General features: G+C 43.5%; 1 protein-coding gene across 1 annotated transcript; it reads left to right on the top strand.

Annotated features, from left to right (window-relative positions):
• Window positions 1–804: 804 nt before the first annotated feature.
• On the top strand, window positions 805–5,827 carry LOC130383118 (cytokine receptor common subunit gamma-like). The gene is made up of 12 exons (XM_056591176.1): window positions 805–901; window positions 1,396–1,486; window positions 1,744–1,913; window positions 2,128–2,264; window positions 2,555–2,711; window positions 3,202–3,292; window positions 3,544–3,713; window positions 3,928–4,064; window positions 4,355–4,511; window positions 4,609–4,714; window positions 5,054–5,132; window positions 5,359–5,827. The coding sequence occupies exons 1-12, from the start codon at window positions 841–843 to the stop codon at window positions 5,533–5,535; spliced, it is 1,533 nt and encodes a 510-aa protein (XP_056447151.1). The 5' UTR covers window positions 805–840; the 3' UTR covers window positions 5,536–5,827.
• Window positions 5,828–20,424: the final 14,597 nt, after the last annotated feature.

The raw sequence follows: 20,424 nt of genomic DNA, 5'->3' as shown, positions 1-20,424 counted from the left end.
GCTCTCCAGGAGAACCTGGAGTTCCATTTCATTGAAATAAGCGGCCCGTTTCGCCTATCGATCAGGGTTTCCATGATCCATACATCACGTCTTTTTAAGTTTGGCGTGGACGCGCACAACCCTGTGTTAACCAACCCCGAGTTGATTGAACTAATGCATAACCGCGGCTGTGGAACCGAAAACTCTGGGTTGGTCGGCACAGGGTCAATCAACCTAGAGTTCAGCGTTAACTCAGTGTTTGTTAAACCTCCGTTCGTGGAACACCCCTCTGGTTTGATTCAGAGCATATGTTGCTATAGCAACTAACATACCGTGATCCTTTTGGAACGGAAAACCTAGGGTTACAGCAAACCCTGGGTTAACTTACCCGGTTATGTGATAAAACCGGCTTTGTGGAACACCCCACTGTTCTGAAACCGAAAACCCAGAGTTGCTTTTCAACCCTGAACTCTGAGTCAACCAACTCAGAGCGCAGGATTAAACTCAGAGTATGTTAAACCAGCTACCTGAAACAGGCCTCAGATCACCGATTGGCGTGGAGTGGTGTGTGTGTGTGTGTGTGTGTGTGTGTGTGTGTGTGTGTGTGTGTGTTTTTTATTGTGTAAAACTTTATAAGTGCATTTGTACACAGTATTACAGAGTACATTGGTGTCTCCATAGCTGGCTACTGCCATGGTTTCAGGGATATATATACACAGGCATTTCTCTCACAGGATACCAAAAACCACCCAACCACAGTATGAGACGTTGAAACAGGAAATGATTAACTGATCTGAGCCTTCTTTTTAAAACAACACTATGAAACGCTCCATTTCCTGTAAACAGAACACTGGTAACAGTATGGCTGTCGGTCTGCTTCTCGTCTGCCTTACTGGCCTTGTATTTTCAGAAGAACCACCCGGTAAGTCTTTTTTACTTTTGTTTTGTTTTGATTGTCTTTCCAGCCGCTTAATAGTCCTGTCTGGTTTAGGTTCACATCACACACCTATTTGTATTTTTTATACGTCTACATTTTGCTCATCGATACTGATGGTATATTGATTATGATACTTTGTCAGTTAATTCCAAAAAATACATATCATGTTACCTATTCTATTCATCGGATATCCAAAATTAAAACAAATTGTATGTATATATGTAAATATTGTATATATAAAATGTATACCGTAACCATTTCAACTTCAGCTTCCACTGAATTCCCCTTAACGTCATTTCAAGCTCACTTCCCCAGTCTGTGTTCCTTATATGGGTATTCCTGTCCTAGTTTGCTTCTGTAAACAATGTTCGAGTACATTGCCCTACTGTTGTGGAATTGTTCACTTTTCATGGAATTGTTAAGTTCAAACAGAAACAACACAACAAGCCCTTTTTTCCCTTCATTCCCTCTCGTGTCAGGTGTGAAGTGTCTGGTGGTTAACGTGGAATATATTCAATGCATGTGGAATGGATCTGCCACCCCAGGCGTTAATTACACCTTCTATAGCAGGTGAGTTAAACCCTGATGGATTGTCAGCACACAAAAAACGCCAGATTAGCTTCTTATTTTGACCCACAGCATGTTGAAAAATAAAACACACCCTCCGCATACACCTACTTTAGCCTTTTAATGTATTCATCAGCATCATCATCATCATCATCATCATCATCATCATCATCAGCATCATCATCATCAGCATCATCGTCCACGTCTTTCACGTTTATATAGAAACTGTGTTCCCTGTTGAATTTGTGTTCCACCCTCAGGTTTGAAAACGGTTTTAAGGAGTGTGACAACTATGTCTTGGAGAACACCACTATCGTGGGCTGTGATCATACCTATGAGGAGCTTATTACAAAAAGGTTTTCCGAGTTCACCACCAAACTGAAATTGGGGAACAGGAGCTTTGAGCAGTTCCATGAACTTAAGTCAAAAGGTATGCCCCCCACCCACACAATGTTTTGAATGTGTTTATGACCAAATAGACTCCCATTTGATGGTCCCTCAAAACAAGACACATTATTTTGGGCGTTACTTTGTCAAAAAATATTCCATACATAAAACTGGCAAATGCAAACTGCCACATTTGGTTTACCAATGACCTAACAAAAACCTGAACCATATATTCTATATTTCTGTGTCAACACCAGTCCAACTGAACGCCCCCGTCAACTTAACTGCAATGAACGGCTCTGACTTGAACCTGTGGTACTACTGGAATTATACCTGCAATACTGAGTGCATAGAGTCCGAAGTTCGCCACAGGATCAATGGAAAGGAGTGGAAGGTATAAACTCGTTATATTTAATGAATGCATACAAACATTGTGATGATGGGATGTTACCAAGCAATGTGCAATATGCATGGCCATCTCATAATTAAACACATTCATCCTTTTTGTAATGCACAAATTACTTTCATGACTATGTGTCCGACCACCAGCGATGGAACATGTGCACCAAAAGCATCTCGCTCCATCTCAGATCATTTATATTTTTATCTCCCTGCTCCAAAATGTCTTCCCCGCTATTCCTTTCTTTTTCTTCTTTGCCTTGTTGTTCCTCATACCTTGGCCAGAATATCCTTCTCCGGAGAAATTATTACTGCATCAACCTGCCCTCCAACAGCTACCTCTATGAGCTGCAGGTGAGGGGCCGAATACACGATACATGTGGAGAATCTGACATCTGGAGTGAATGGAGCCCACCAGTATTCTGGGGCTCCTATGGCACAGGTAAGAAGACAAGTGAGCCACAACCAAACAATTGATAGCCATCAGTTCCCTTGATGGACTTAGAAAGGTTTAATCTTTTATTATGTATGTTTTTTATACGTCTACATTTTGCTCATCGATACTGATGGTATATTGATTATGATACTTTGTCAGTTAATTCCAAAAAATACATATCATGTTACCTATTCTATTCATCGGATATCCAAAATTAAAACAAATTGTATGTATATATGTAAATATTGTATATATAAAATGTATACCGTAACCATTTCAACTTCAGCTTCCACTGAATTCCCCTTAACGTCATTTCAAGCTCACTTCCCCAGTCTGTGTTCCTTATATGGGTATTCCTGTCCTAGTTTGCTTCCGTAAACAATGTTCGAGTACATTGCCCTACTGTTGTGGAATTGTTCACTTTTCATGGAATTGTTAAGTTCAAACAGAAACAACACAACAAGCCCTTTTTTCCCTTCATTCCCTCTCGTGTCAGATGTGAAGTGTCTGGTGGTTAACGTGGAATATATTCAATGCATGTGGAATGGATCTGCCACCCCAGGCGTTAATTACACCTTCTATAGCAGGTGAGTTAAACCCTGATGGATTGTCAGCACACAAAAAACGCCAGATTAGCTTCTTATTTTGACCCACAGCATGTTGAAAAATAAAACACACCCTCCGCATACACCTACTTTAGCCTTTTAATGTATTCATCAGCATCATCATCATCATCATCATCATCATCATCAGCATCATCATCATCAGCATCATCGTCCACGTCTTTCACGTTTATATAGAAACTGTGTTCCCTGTTGAATTTGTGTTCCACCCTCAGGTTTGAAAACGGTTTTAAGGAGTGTGACAACTATGTCTTGGAGAACACCACTATCGTGGGCTGTGATCATACCTATGAGGAGCTTATTACAAAAAGGTTTTCCGAGTTCACCACCAAACTGAAATTGGGGAACAGGAGCTTTGAGCAGTTCCATGAACTTAAGTCAAAAGGTATGCCCCCCACCCACACAATGTTTTGAATGTGTTTATGACCAAATAGACTCCCATTTGATGGTCCCTCAAAACAAGACACATTACTTTGGGCGTTACTTTGTCAAAAAATATTCCATACATAAAACTGGCAAATGCAAACTGCCACATTTGGTTTACCAATGACCTAACAAAAACCTGAACCATATATTCTATATTTCTGTGTCAACACCAGTCCAACTGAACGCCCCCGTCAACTTAACTGCAATGAACGGCTCTGACTTGAACCTGTGGTACTACTGGAATTATACCTGCAATACTGAGTGCATAGAGTCCGAAGTTCGCCACAGGATCAATGGAAAGGAGTGGAAGGTATAAACTCGTTATATTTAATGAATGCATACAAACATTGTGATGATGGGATGTTACCAAGCAATGTGCAATATGCATGGCCATCTCATAATTAAACACATTCATCCTTTTTGTAATGCACAAATTACTTTCATGACTATGTGTCCGACCACCAGCGATGGAACATGTGCACCAAAAGCATCTCGCTCCATCTCAGATCATTTATATTTTTATCTCCCTGCTCCAAAATGTCTTCCCCGCTATTCCTTTCTTTTTCTTCTTTGCCTTGTTGTTCCTCATACCTTGGCCAGAATATCCTTCTCCGGAGAAATTATTACTGCATCAACCTGCCCTCCAACAGCTACCTCTATGAGCTGCAGGTGAGGGGCCGAATACACGATACATGTGGAGAATCTGACATCTGGAGTGAATGGAGCCCACCAGTATTCTGGGGCTCCTATGGCACAGGTAAGAAGACAAGTGAGCCACAACCAAACAATTGATAGCCATCAGTTCCCTTGATGGACTGAGAAAGGTTTAATCTTTTATTATGTATGTTTTTCAGTCACCAATAAGCCGAGATTCTTCTTTACCGTGCAGAAAGCAATCCTTTATGTTGTCGGGCCAATCGTCTTCTTCATAATGGTCATCGTCTTGGTGCGCAACGAAAGGTGCGTTGATCTCTCTTCACATTTGATGTTAGTCACACCGTGTGCAACCGACAGAGCATGGTGGCATTTTGAGTGATAGCTCCGTGCCCTGGATGTTGTTCACGGAGGCAAACATTAGTTTCGGTTTGACTAACACCCTAAACAATTTATATCTGATTGCCTTTCTTTTCACCTGTTTTTGAATGCATCAAAAATATGTATTTTTTCCAACGTGGTCAAAGACTGACACACATAAGTAATAAAGGTGAATCATACCTATCAACAGAAAGGCATTAAGATATAGAGAAAGCCTGTTTATTTTTCCAAAGAATATTAAACATGTGAATGTTTCCTGTGCAGGATCAGAGTCATTCTGATACCCGTTCTCCCAGACCCAGGCAAGAACCTGGCAAAAATCCTGGCTGAAGACAATGTAGAGGTTAGTAACAATAAAGGCCTTCTGTCTATAAAGGGAATATTGCTATATACATGAATTGAATAATAATGCAAAGGCACATTTTTATATTGTATAAGTAATCGTATCACTGGACCAATACCAATAATATTATGATTTAAGAGGGGGGGAAAGTCTAAATTCCCCCCACGTTCAAACAACAAATGCATTTGAGTATATTTAAGGTATTATTTCATTTTCAATTCTGAAGGAGTGGCTACCCATCTCCAAAGGCATCAAGGAGGGGTTCAAGATGAACTACATTGAGCGCGTCTGTTCTGTAGGGGATTACAGCCGTAATCCACAGAGCACCAGCGAGAGCTCTGCGGACCTGAATTCTTTTGACCACAGCTCCGGTAGCTGTGCATCTTCAGTTGCCACCAATTGAATCGAATCCTCGGCCTAGCTCCCGGTTAATTAACCTAAATTTAATTAGTTATATGGAAAGATTTTTGTCTATGGAATGATCCTGTCACTTTACTGCCACACATTGTGTGTGTCAGTAAAGTGATGAGGTAGGAGAATCCGTGTATGGTTCGTTCTTTGAATATTCAGATTTAAAACAAAATCAGAAAAAACAATTAACAGGATAGTTTTTTGGTTTTTCTGATTTGGTTTTGAAACTGAAAAAGGGCAAAAGGAATAAACAAATAAACAGCATTTGATTTTGTGTTTGTGTTTTTTGTGTGTTGGTTTTTAAAACCCGAAACAGAAAAACAAATAGGGCCTAAAAAAATAGATACATTTATAGTTATAGGCTACACCAGAAGGCAGAACGCAGCGAAGAAAAAAGAGCCAACCACCTAAACCAACAATAGACTGTCTAATTATATTTAGCCTTAGTTATGGCCGCACTTGAACCTTATGGTGATTTTATTCGTGAACTATTTGACACTGGAAAGACACACGACGCGATCAGTACCACTCTAAAGCAATCTGGTGCCCCGAAGTGCTCCGTTATGAAGGAGAGGAGGTTCTGTGTGGAGCACAACTTTCAAAGAAGAAATCTAGTTTCCTTTTTAGTTTCAGATCGTCCACTCGCAGACACATGCCGGCTCCCATGGGAAACAATAAAGCTGGCCATTGTAGAATGCGAGAGACTCGATGGAACGTTTGAAACGTCTTTATATGTATTATTATTATTTATTTTTTCAAACAACCTCTTGCCTACAGAGCAAGCGTCTCTATCGATTGGGCCACGGCCACGGCCACGGTGACCACACTGTTGGAACTGGATTTACTAATATATATCTATATGACGCTACAACTAACAACAAATGAGAGGAGAACTCCTCAAAGCAGATCTGTGCTAAATTGATTTGGTCTGCTTGTCTTGTTCAGCGATTGGGTGCAAACACGTCCAATGCATTGGCTGAGTGAAAAGAAGGGCGGAGATTATTAGCATACTAGAGACGCCGTATTATACGCCGTTGTGATGTGCACAAACGCGGTGTATTTTACGCGCGGTTTGATGTTCAAAACTGCGCTTTTTACGCACGCTCTTGAAAGGCTTAATTGCGGCGTAAAAAGCGGCGTTTTTTTTGCGCATGACGGCGTAAAATACGCAGTTTTTCTACATTTTACGGCGTTTTTTACGGCGTTATGAAGGTGATACGTGACTAAATGAGGGCGTTTTCGGTCGGGGATGGCTTGCCATAGCCCTGGGCTTGCCATACGCCTTTCCCAGTGAACCAAGGAACCCTGCTCCGTGACGAACGGGGGATTTGACCCCCTCGGTTTAACACAGGATATTTGAGATAAGAAGGTGAAATCGCCGGGCGTGCCAAGCTGCGACCGATCCGGCTCGGAAGTGTAAAAATACCTATAGCCAGGGTTTGAGTTAGGTGGGAGCCAGTGGGAGCTGAGCTCCCATAGAGAGAGGTCTGGCTCCCTCGAAAGCAGCAAACTCAAATATCTGTGGGGGTCTCTGAAAATACAGCAGCATAATATTGTGATTACAAATAAAGCTACTTTCCCTTCCACATGCAGAGTTATATTGACGTTAAGTGGGATAATAGAGCGTCGGTCAATATCGGGAAAATAAGCCCAGACAGGGTGAACCGGACACCGTCGCGAAACGGAGGTGCTTCGACCTGAAGAGGCTTATTTTCGATATTGAGCGGCTACTTGCCAAATGAAAAAATAACTTCACAAGGTGTCCTTTTACAATTAATTTGTTACCATATACGTTGTGTTGATCAGCAGAGAAATAGTTAGCCAAAGAAGTTGACGTCACTTAGCAACTGAAGAAGCTGGCGTTGTTGTGAAGGGCCCATGCAAGTGAACGGGGCGTTCCACGGCATTGAGAAGAGCCGTGTCATAATAGCCCATATTTACGTCCTATATCCCCCCTCCCCTCCCCTCCGTCAAAATTCTGCGCAAGGCTGGTACGGTCTCCCCCCACCGTCAACAACTTTTAAGGGTGCACTCACACTAGGCCATCTGGCCGTGGCCGTTGGCCGTTTTCACACCTAACCGTGCTCAACTGGCCCCATTGTTCTATGGCCTGCACTCACACTAGTGGCCTGCAACTGTGGCCTGGCCACGGTAGGCTCTTGTAAATACGTCATCACGTCGTAACACGTCATCACTAAGCGTCCGCTGCATGGACCATAATAAAGTCTGCCGCCAGTCAGAGTTTTAACAACAATGGACAACAACACAGAGAACACAGTTCTTCACCAACTGTGCCTGAATAGCATCGTCTGCCCAAATGGCTAACAGACACTCGACTTCTCTATGGGACCAACGTGAACCAACAGTTGAACCGCTTGACGCCATGTTTACCGTTTAATGGGAAGGAAGGCTCGTCCCCTTTATTATGTCCATGGTCGTCACATGGACTATACGTCATCCAGCTCAGGTTGCGTAGCCGTGCGTGTGCGCGTGTTGGCTCATTAGCATCTGTGACGTGGGGAGATATTTTAACCCTTTTTAACCCCATTTTCCCCTGCGTCATAGCCCGTTTCAGCACCATGTCAGTGGACAGGTACAATCCTATGAACGTCGTGAGTGCAGCGAATGCGCGTTCATGTTAAGAGGAGTTTCGGGAAATGCTCCAAAGAAATGAACGATGGTTCGCAAGATCCATCGTGAGAATGATCATACGAGCGAAGATCCATCGTTATCGGGAAACTGTGCCCTGGGTGCTCAAACATTTCGAACCCCGGGCAACATGAGCGCATGGAAATGTACCACTTCATTGCCTGATTGGGATGCGGGAAGATGACTGTTTGTTTTCACTTTTTAAGCAAGATAAATAAATATTCACTATTTTCCTTAAATCTTAGTTGCTGGCTGAATAACTGCTACAACTTCAAGTGGTTGTGAGTCGAGAGGCTAATTTTCACAATATATATTTCATTTTAATTATATAATAAAAATGTGTTTGTTGCAAGGGTGCATGTTGTAAAGATTCTGGCATAAATATAGGATGATTAACGTGTTACTTTAATCACATGAGGTAAGTGGACTTGACAGTATTTGCGTGTATATAATGTACAGTGTATACAGCATGCTTATGTTTATATTCAACGATACGGTAAAGACTGTATTCAAACCAATTTTGAGTGTGTTTTATGCCGCATTTCCACTGCAGGGTACGGTTCGGTTCGCCTCAGTCCGGGAGGGAGGGGGCGGTATAGCCCAGCTCAGTTCCGAGGTCGCGTTTCCACCGCCGACAGTACCCTTTATGGTAGGCCGGATGTCGATCGCCGCGGCAGCTACGTAAACATCGTAAACAATGTCTTCCTCCTCAATAATGCAGAGGAACGTCTACACCTCCTTGTTCGCCCAAGCAAGCGTTTCACGCGACATGTTCATTGTAAAGAATAATACCTTGAAGCTACTGTTTTTGTTTTTATCCCCACGTCGCCCGTAAGTGACGGTTCTGTCGACCAATCAACGGAGGGGGTGTGTAGCTCGAATTTTCCGGTACCCTTTCAGGCGTCTCGTCTCGTTTTCAGTACCCCAATGGAGGAGTACTGAAAACGAGGGTAAAACGAGTACGGCTCAGTCCGGGTCACGCCCACTTTTGGCGGTGGAAACGCAATCCGTACCGCACCTTTGCGAACCGAACCGTACCGCACCCTGCAGTGGAAACGCGGCATTAGCATGTGCTGGACGCCCACTTTAGGGCCTGGGAGAGATGGTGGATCCCAGGAGCCTGAAGGGTTCCCCAGCTGGCCCAGTTCTGTTGAGTACGGTGGTGAGGGGGTTGTTGGCTCCTCCAGAAGTCCATCATTTTCAGCATGTTTAGTTACAGTTCAACCTCTGGCCTGTATGCAGATTGGTCCACATGCCGGATGAGGCCGATGACTGCTGGCAAACTGCAGGAGCAAGTGTTGGGGGTAACGCGTTACAGTAGCAATATTACTTTTTTAGGTGACGAAGTAAAGTAACGCATTACATTTAAAATATCAGTAACTACACTACTTTACTAGACTATAGTAATGCGCTTCCCTGCGTTACCCAAGCCGTGTTTGCCTGCGTGTAAAGTTTTTCTGATCTGTTGTGGTGCGGCCATGCTTGCCTCGACACGTTGCCATAGTGATCGATTTGAGTGAGTAGCTGCTTGTGCGAAGGAGTGTTCAAGTGTTGGAGCGCAGAAGCAGGTGACACAGAAAGACAGGCTGGTTCCAGGGTTCATTGTAGAAGACATGCTTCCCCTGTCGACTATTGAATCACCCAGATTTAGAAAAATACTAGATAAAATACCCGAACTCGCAAGCCAACATCCGACAGGAAAAAATGTTCCCATTACCTGACATAGCTGTTATACCGACATGGAATCGAAGCTCAAAATAATTTTCGAGTCCTCCCTGGATCATGTTTCCACCACGCGGACATTTGGTCCGACAACAAGAAAAGTTACTTAGGAATGCCGGTGCAATGGATAGACAGCATTACTTTAAAACTTTAAAACTTGAGAAGGCTGCTCTTGCCTGCAAGAGGGTGAGAGGAAGACACACTTACGATGTCATAGCTTGCGAAATAGATCAGGATCATTCAGCCTTTGGACCACATAAAGTAACAGCTTGTGTCACCGCCACTTAAGTGCATTTCTGTTTTAATTGTATGGGATACAGTGACCTTTTTATATTTTTCATTGACCACTTAATTTTTGTTCTCATGTTCCCAAAGCCTGTGTTTAGAAACGTGTGCGTTGCTACTGATTGACCTCACCATAGCCTACTTTATCCTGTTGTTTGTGGATTTTACAGTGAGGCATTTATTTGTGCAGACAGGGATATTGTTCTTTCATATGGTTTTATATGCTATTTTGTATAGATTTATACATTAAACACGAAGTGATAATAGGGCTATGATGTTTGCACATGTATCTACAGTAAATTAAGAAACAGGAAAGTAAAGTAATAAGTAGTGAAGTTAAGTAACTAGTAATAAGTAACTAATTCCTTTTTTTGAGTAACTACCCCAACACTGCTCGGAGTTACAGGCGTGTCTCGTGAGGCTCAGTCTTTGGTGTGGAGGGAGAAGAGCAGAGAGGCGAGCACACATCCCTGGGGGACAACAGTGATGATTTTCCAGGTGCCGGATGAGATTTTTCCCCAGCCTCACCTTTCAAAGACATCACTTATCTTGTCTTTTAAAGACAAGATAGGAGGCGCACAAGCCATCGATAAAACATATATAAATGGTTTTATTTCATTAGCATATTTGTTTTCAATTGTATAACTGTGACATGAGATATCTTGTGACACTGTCCAAAAATAGTTTTTTGATGGTCAACGTAAACCCTAGACAATTAAGCGGACTGAATCAATATAAAATGTAATGTATATCCTACTAGTTAACCTCAAAGTAGGGCTTGATTCAGGCTGTACTCCAACACATTCAACATATTTATATACTGAAACTCAATTTGCATGTGTGTTCCATGTAGGTCACCGACATGTTTTGTTGTTTGTTTTTTGAAGCTATTATTGTGTTTTGCTGTTGCCAGGATATTCAAATCCTGGCCAACGATATAGGAAGCAGCAAATTTTACATAGCAAAAAATATTATTTAGTTTTTCTCCCCTTAGGGGTCACTCCCACACAGCACAGCGTTGATGTAGATCTAAAGCTGCTCCTCCGACTGTTCCAGGGTGAGGCATGGTTCCCACATTTCACTTAAAGCTGCCTCATCTCGGCTGCCAATGGGCTGTCACAGAGTACAAAGACGACGCGCCGAGCTAACAATATTGATTTTAAGAGAGACATACTACGTCCCCCTGATTTGAATTCTGAGTCACAGCCCACATTGTTCCATTTAGTTTTTTATTCTTTTTCCTGGAACTAGATCATCAGAATAAGACAGAGCAGGGAGATGTGGACGAAAAGTTGTGTATTTGTTAATTTTGTTTTATTATTTATGAAATAAATAATGATACGTTTTTAGGTATGGTGGACAATTTTGAAAATACAGACAGATTTTGAAAATATTCAACCAAAATAAAATCCACCCATCACTTCAGGCCTTCCTCCAAAGTCTATCTCCCCAAACACGATGGCTGCAGGTATCAGGGGAAGGTAGGCAGGCAGAAAGGTAGGCAGAACATGGACAGGCCTTTTAATGGCCTACAACAGCCACATATACAATATAAATATATAGATAAAAATAAATATCTTCAGAGTGTTTAATTCATTGATTGCTGTCTTGATATAAAGAGAATTTCATTACACAAAAATGCTTCTAAAATAAATTGCCTTCCTTAGCTTTAAATCAGGTTTTCCTTCTATCATTGTGATCAAGGTAAAAGCTGCTTTTGTAAATATTAAATGTTACCATTGGAAAGCCCATTTCCTCTGATTACGTTATTCAAAGAGAAAACCCCCGTTTTGGCAGAGGTGTTTCTTGAATCAGATTTTCTTTTTTGGTTTCCGTGTGTGGGTTTGTGTACCTAAATCATAAAACGCCATCTCCACCCCCTCCCTCCCACACAAACACACACACACACACACACACACACACACACACACACACACACACACACACACACACACACACACACACACACACACACACACACACACACACACACACACACACACACACACACACACATTCAAAGCCAACAACAGTCTTACATTTAAGTAAGTAGAGAAATTAATGCATCCAGCAGAGAAAAGCATGCACAAAAGAAAAAAAGACAAACTACACTGAAGATACACTGAAGAGCACAGTCAGTAGATACAACAAGCAGTACAAAACAAACAACACACTCCCACAGAGGAGCACACGGTGACATAAGCTAGTGCTACATCCATGAGGCTCCTCCATACCACATTGTCCCGCGAGGCTACATGAGACAGCCAGTAATGGCTCCTAAAAGCATGATTGATGAGTTGCTTAGATGAGGCAGTGGCAGCACACTGCTTCCTGTTCTTGGAAACAGACATGCTTTTGGTCCGTGTACAACACACACACCCATACCCGCGCGCGTCCGCATGTGTGTGTCCAGGATGTCCGCATGCGAAAACATACTTTGACACTCTTGCGACACACAACCGCCCGCACGCGTGCAGATGTCCGCACACACCCTCTTACATCCACATTCACACATTTGCCTGCATGCGTACACATGTACACGCTTGCACAATCAAACATCAAGATTTGTACAAAATCACGCATTTTATTTTAATGATCGACATTGAGCAACATGCATGTCAGAGATAGATGGATGGATGGATAGAAATATGAACGGCAGATAGACGGATGAATAGATAAATGAATGGAAAGATACATGCAGCAATAGATTGATAGATAGATAAATCACTAGATTGATGTATAGACGGATCGAAAGTTACAACTCCTATACTCTTTCAGAGTCAAGGCGTCACAGTAAACCACTCAGCCAGAGCTCATATTTGAGCCTATTCCCATCGGCACCGCAGTTGTCAGCGAAACTGCAGGCGATGCTGTAGCCGCCAGCACACCACCAGCACCACCAGCACCACCACCACCCTGGACACACCGTGGGCCGCTAATGGCGCCAGATGCACCACTTCTAGCAGGCCTGTCTTTGACATTGCAGAGGTGCGGGTCAAATTGTACACTTCCACCCTAGTCATTCCCCCCTCAGGTCTGTGTGCGTTTGTATTAGGTGACAGTGTGTGTGTGTGTATGTGTGTGTGTGTGTGTGTGTGTGTGTGTGTGTGTGTGTGTGTGTGTGTGTGTGTGTGTGTGTGTGTGTGTGTGTGTAAGTGTGTGTGTGTGTGTGTGTGTGTGTGTGTGTGTGTGTGTGTGTGTGCGTGTGTGTGTGTGTGGGCGTGTGTGTGTGTACGATAATTACTGTGGAACAAGGCCAGGCAAAGAACACACATATTGATCAGGGTGTTAGGTGAGATGAGAGGGTCCCCCCCACCCCCCCCCCCCCCCCACACTTGTCTGATAGTGCGAGGGCAAGCCATGTTCTTGCACTTAGCTAATTGCACGGGCCTGTAAAGTGCACAGGCCTTCACGTCTTTATTACCGCACCACACACCGTGTCGATATTTGCTCACAAGCATGAGTTATTGAAGATATACATTGCATGCAGAAACACACCTAACCCACACACAAAACAAAATCCTACACCCAAAGTCCTTGAATCAATTGTGTGGGAGGTTTTGACTATTGCCAGTGTGGCAGTGGTACGTTTTCTTCTCTCCCTTGCTTATTTTTAATGAACTTTATGTTTCAAGTTAATATCAATGTGGCTTTTGTTCAGCTTTCTTTGTTTTGACTTTGACCTCTCCGAGAACGATCACCCATTATTGGAAAACTCTCAGCGTTCCCTGAGAGAGAGAAAGAGAGAGAGAGAGAGAGAGAGAGAGAGAGAGAGAGAGAGAGAGAGAGAGAGAGAGAGAGAGAGAGAGAGAGAGAGAGAGAGAGAGAGAGCTGTGGTGGCAGCTGCACTCATACGCATCTACCTCTCTCGACATTTGCCAGCTGTGCACCGCTGGCCAGGAAACAATGGGGGGGATGGGAGACAGCCCGCCTGTCCTTCATCATGAGCTGTGGCTGAGGGTTCTACACAGGTTGCAATGTCTGTCAGTCTTTCGGGTCGGCATACCTACCTGCTACCCTGTGTTGGTTCATCCAAACCTTATGTGAGCAGTATGATGGTCACAAACAAGGAGATCATTGAGAATAACATACGGTCAAAGTTTAAGTCACAGAGGGAAATCCACTTAGAAGCCCTCACAGTTTACAGACAAATCAGGTTGCTTTGTTTGGTTTCAAAATGGCCCAGTGAAATTAGAGCACTTTTCCTTGGTTTGGTCGATTTGAGGGGCGAATGGGGAATATGTTTGTTTTTCACTTTGTTTATTTGCTTGATGATTCATTTATACTGTACGAATGGGCTTACACTAAATCCATACGTGAGTTAAGGTTAGGGGTGGGGAGGCTGTTCCTCCGCAGCCCTTTATTGAGTTCTTGTTTTGTTTGGGATGGGCAGGGACATGGATTCTGTTGATGCGTTTCAAAATACTCTGCCAACAGGCAAATGGAACTTTCTCCGTGGCTGTCTGCCAGCAACCTTTTGTTCTAAAGCATCCAATCCCTTCATTACATTTTCTTTCTGTTGGAGTTCGTCCTAAAGCACGATGCACAAAAAAAATCTGTATCCTTTTTTCCCTTGTTTCAATGTTTATTTATTAATGAGGTGTCAGCAGCTAGGCGAAGATGCGCCTAATTCAACATCCTCGTTTGTATTCAGCCGGCATCTCATTAACACCAAATCAACATTGTTCGATTGTGATATTTTTTTTCCAATCGTTTTTGTTGAGAAGATTTGCAATACAATTACGGAATATTAGTGAAGCGCATTTTGTTCTTCCGCAGCTATAATCCGATTTAGATTTTCAATTCAAAGGGATATACAGTGAAATCCTACCGTAATGAACGCTTCCATATTGCATGGCGCTATCTGCAGCTGATATTGTTTCCCCGCCCCTTGGGGTTGGATCATACATGAAGCAGGCCAGATGAAACACTTCATCTTGTTGCTGTGTTTCCCATGGTAGCCTTCGTACAGCTATCCACAGCCACGCTATCAAGTCATCCATCCTCATCCTGCTGTGCGAACACACACACAGACACACACACAGACACACAGACACACAGACACACACACACACACACACACACACACACACACACACACACACACACACACACACACACACACACACACACACACACACACACACACGTGTCTTATACAAATGCACATAACACACAAAGACAATTGGATAAACACACAAGAGCGAAACAGCTTGGACCTGCACACAGACACACATGCAAACACACATATATAACAACAGAAAAACACACAGTCCACATAGCAATAGACAAACACACAAATCCACACAAATAAACGTACACAAACGCAAGATAGCACACACATACACACACACACACACACACACACACACACACACACACACGAACACACACACACACACACACACACACACACACACACACACACACACACACACACACACACACACACACACACACACACACTGCAACAGACACAACAGACAGACACCCAGAGACTTAGATTTCACACACATGCAGATACGCGCATGCACAGACCAGATGCATAAACACACATACACTTGGTCTTTTTCCAACGAGCCCAGTGAGACAGTAAGTTATGCCATGCATAATTGCGTGGTGTTGGCGGTGCGATCGGCCTGCAGGGAACTGTTCATACTGACTTCTGTTTTCCTAGCCCCGCTGCTGAGAGAGGGATTTCGACGGCCTCGCACGCTTGCACGCTTCTTGGCTGGCAGTCACATCACAGGGCTAGGAGGACGGTGGGATGGGGGCGGTGGGTGGTGGGATGTGAAGGTGGGGGGGTGAATGTCAGAGACCAACAGTGGCAGACAGACGACCTGTCTGGAGCCTGTGGTTATTGCCTCTCATTGATTGAGACAGATGCTCTGGGGGGCTCGGGGACACACACTTTCCCTCTCTCCCTTTTTGTCTCTCTGTCTCTCTCTCTCTCTCCCCCTCTCTCTTCTTTTGTCTCTCTTTGATCACTCTGTGTGTTCCTCTCTGTTCATGTATATCTCTCTCCCTCGGATGCTTTGACTCAGTGTCCCTCTCTTCTCTCTTGCTCTCTTTCCGTGTCTCCCTCTCTGTCTCCCTCTCTGTCTCCCTCTCTGTCTCCTTCTCTGACTCTCTCTCTGACTCTCTCTCTCTCTCTCTCTCTCTCTCTCTCTCTCTCTCTCTCTCTCTCTCTCTCTCTCTCTCTCTCTCTCTTTCTCTCTCTCTGCCAATGAAAGATGAAGAATGTACTGCAGACAGTACACAAGGAAAGTGTGTTGGGATCCCACAAGGTGGCTTAACGCTTTTTGATTGATCGCCAGTTACTGTCTGTATGTCTGACGCCCTCTCTCTCCCTGGGACCGGCTCACACCCAGAGCGGCAGCAGTGCATTGACTGGAACACAGAACTCTGTCTAGAGTTTCACTAGTGTATTCTTAAATTTGCGGATTCAGCCAAAATAATGACATCTAATTACACTTTAATTTGACCCTGATGGAACGCAAACAATCTTTCTGATGATGTGCAATTGCAAAGCCACTTGTGACACAAGACACACATTTAAAAAAAGTGCAACCAAAAAGCCAACAATCAGAGGGGGAGATACACATAATGTGCTTCAGAAACAATCATCATAAGGACAAAGGAGGTTGCTGAACACATTGGAATTGGATTCCCAAGATATTTTGCAGGCTGTATTTTTTTAAATAAAGGGTTAATGGAGCCCCATGAGGCAAGCATTTTATTCACGTTCGCGTTTCTTAATGACAAGTGTGGCCTTGACAGGGCAGCAATTGATTTCCAAAAAGGGTTGCGGCCTTTCGAAACTGAGGAAACTGAAACTGTTAATGACCCTCATGCTCTCTTCGCTCTCTCCAAATTTGGCTTGAAGATGAGTAATAAAAAACTGTGAAAATACTTCTGTGCTGATTTCTGTTCATCTTTTAGCATTGCTTTTATTTCAGATAAAACTCTTTTGATCACTGCTTCAATTTCTCCTTTTTCCCCCGGCCACCCCTTGTGCTCTAAGTCTGCAGACTGCTGGGTCCCTTGGTCGTCATAAACTGAGACTCCCATCCCCAAGGGCTGATCGGCTCTAGAATTTTGCCATTTTTGGAAAAGCATTTGAATGGGGGTTGAGGCCAGACCGTTCTGCAGACAGCAACAGAACGTGAACTGGTGCGATCAGGATGGTCCGACTGCGCGTATGTGACGGAGGATGTGCTGGTTCAACTATTTGGTTTTTAGATTTTGGTAACCGTATGTGGTGGATGATCTGCTGGTTCATCTATTTGGTTTTTCAGATTTATTAAACGTCAAGCTGGGGAAAAACTACTATACTATAAAATAAAAAGGCTATTTTCAGCATTTCTGATGAATCACATGATATGCCTTGCATCATAATGAATTGACAGAATAATGTTGCAAAAGCAATGCATTTTTCATTTTGGTTTGTTTCTGTGTCCAAGAAAAAAAGTATAAATGATGATTAATGGATGAATTATCAAATTTATAATTATTTATTTGACTATGTTCTTTACATTTCAATGCCCTTTTGGAATCTACAGTGTAACGTACTGTTCGAATGGCATAAATCCACTGGAATGGACCCGTGATTGTTGAATGGCTAGCAGTACTGGCTCTCTTCCCAGGAGAGATCTGCATTATCATCATAACCATGTATATGTCTATTCCAGCCTCAATCCCCCCATGGTTGGCTGGGCACATTTGAGCCCTAAAATGAGAGGCAAAACCCATTTTCAATACACATACCCCATCCTGCTCTGTATGGTGAAATGACCAGATTATGGCACTTTACTACGGTATATGGAAAACGATTCAAATGTGTTTTCTAACAACGGCCATCAAACAACCCTTCTTGCTTTCACGGTATCTGGATTGAATTTAAATAGCCACTATTTCCACCATGTAAACATTTCATCTCGCTGTCCAAAGGCTTGCGGTTAGGAGATGGCATTTGATGCCATTCCATACCCGTTTTCTCTCCACAATTCAGATGTAGCTTCTTTTTAGTGCCCCCCCCCCCTTTAAATCCCTTTGCACTATATTGATTCAGAATAAAACAAATATGCGATCCGTCTTGCCTTTTGCAACAAACAAACTAAATACAGTAAATGTGTAGGCAGTCGCAGAGAAGCAGGACTGACTGGGACACTGTCGACTGGATACCATCTCTTTATGGGCCAGTTTAATAGTGACATTTTACATGTGGATGCACCTCATATACTCTGCATTGAGTGGTGGTATTTAATAGAGATCACGGAAGACAAAGTGTTAAACCATGAGCTGACAAGAGCAGGAATCCATCATGGTGGAGCTAAGACACGCCAGTAAAAGGAGAGCAGATTTGTGGTTGCGTCGGCGGGGCAAGCGGTCGGGGAAGAGGAGATTACTCTACATCTGTGAATTGTGCTCTAAACGGTCATCTTATTAGAAAAAAAAGTTCTCGTCAAAACGTTCCTTTGTTGGCTTTGCTTCTCCCCCATCTAAGAGTGGGTAGGTGGGGGAGTAACATTCAATCGATTATGGCTCGATGCTAGGTCAACCGATTTCACACTAGCCCGCACAAGGCATGCGGTACGCGTTCGCCTCCTAGTTATCATATAAATGAAAGCGGTATCTTTTCCAGACGCGGGTCTTAGGTCATCCCACTATGCTGGAAATAGAGAGCGGTAAGAATAGATACTGAAACCATACCATCAAATCTCTTCCTCTTTCTACTTGTTTTTACTGTGCACAAACCCACTGAAAAATATCGGCCTCTTCTATTTCTCCAGACAGTAGTTGCGACTGATAATGCCAACCAAGCCATTCATCGCCTGCTCAAGGTGATACACAATGTATAAGTGTTATGAAAGAAATAGAGTAATGGTGGAGGCTGTGGTCAACAGACTTACCTCTCCGGTTTCCTGGGTTATTGCGTTTGGGCGTACAGGGTCACACTCATCTCCACAGACACACGGAGGTCTGTTCTCCAGCGTGTGGTCGTGTTGCATTGCAAGGCTCCCGGTGGCATTAATTGTTCCCAACACCCTGTGTAATCAGACTGTCGTTTCTGATTAGCAAACACACCAATCAGAGCGCCCCAGGGGTCACACACCGGAGGGCGCTGGTAAGCAGAAGGGAGGGGTGGGGTGGCACAATATCCAATCAGGGATTTCTTTCAAGGGGATACGGGAAAGTTGTCAGGAAGACAGCATCACACTGTAATATTTCATACATTTCACACGCGGCGATGTTATGTACTTACGACTTACACTTTGACAAATCCTGATCCTCTGAGCTGATCTTGACACTCAGACGCTCACATCCACACATCCACACTCAAACATTCATACACATACACAAATCCATGCACACACACACACACACACACACTCACCTAATTACAAAGACACGTTATTACACGCGCTCAGAAACACTCATCTCCACACACACAATTGCACAAACACACACACACTCACTCACTCACTCACTCACTCACTCACACACTCACTCACTCACTCACTCACTCACTCACTCACTCACTCACTCACTCACTCACTCACTCACTCACTCACTCACTCACTCACTCACTCTCCCCCACCCACCCACCCACCCACCCACCCACCCACCCACCCACACACACACACACACACACACACACACACACACACACACACACACACACACACACACACACACACACACACACACACACACACACACACACACATAAATCCATACACACACACACACACCACACACACATACACATACACACACCTAACTACAAAGACACGTTATTACACACGGTCAGAAACACTCATCTCCACAAACACAATTGCACAAACACACACACACACACACACACACACACACACACACACACACACGCACACCCACACACACACACACACACACACACACACACACACACACACACACACACACACACACACACACACACACACACACACGTTTTGGACTCTTATAAAAGGGGTCGAAATAAAGTGGAAACTTTGATTGGATCTTGGTGCTTCCATGATAGTGTTCACAAAAAGAAGATAAAATCACAAAGCTGAAAAAAAAAGCATAGATAAATTCCCCTCCTCACTAGAATCCCACAATAATTGGGGAAAAGGACCTCTATCAACAATACAAATCTAAACAGCTTATCAAATATAATCTGGGTGACCTTCACGGAGAGGGTGGGCCGACGGCTGTCACA

The sequence above is a fragment of the Gadus chalcogrammus genome, chromosome 5, assembly GCF_026213295.1.
Source record: "Gadus chalcogrammus isolate NIFS_2021 chromosome 5, NIFS_Gcha_1.0, whole genome shotgun sequence".
Taxonomy (NCBI): domain Eukaryota; kingdom Metazoa; phylum Chordata; class Actinopteri; order Gadiformes; family Gadidae; genus Gadus; species Gadus chalcogrammus.
The sequence above is the reverse complement of the archived record's forward strand: the minus strand, read 5'-3'. Positions and strand labels throughout refer to the sequence as shown.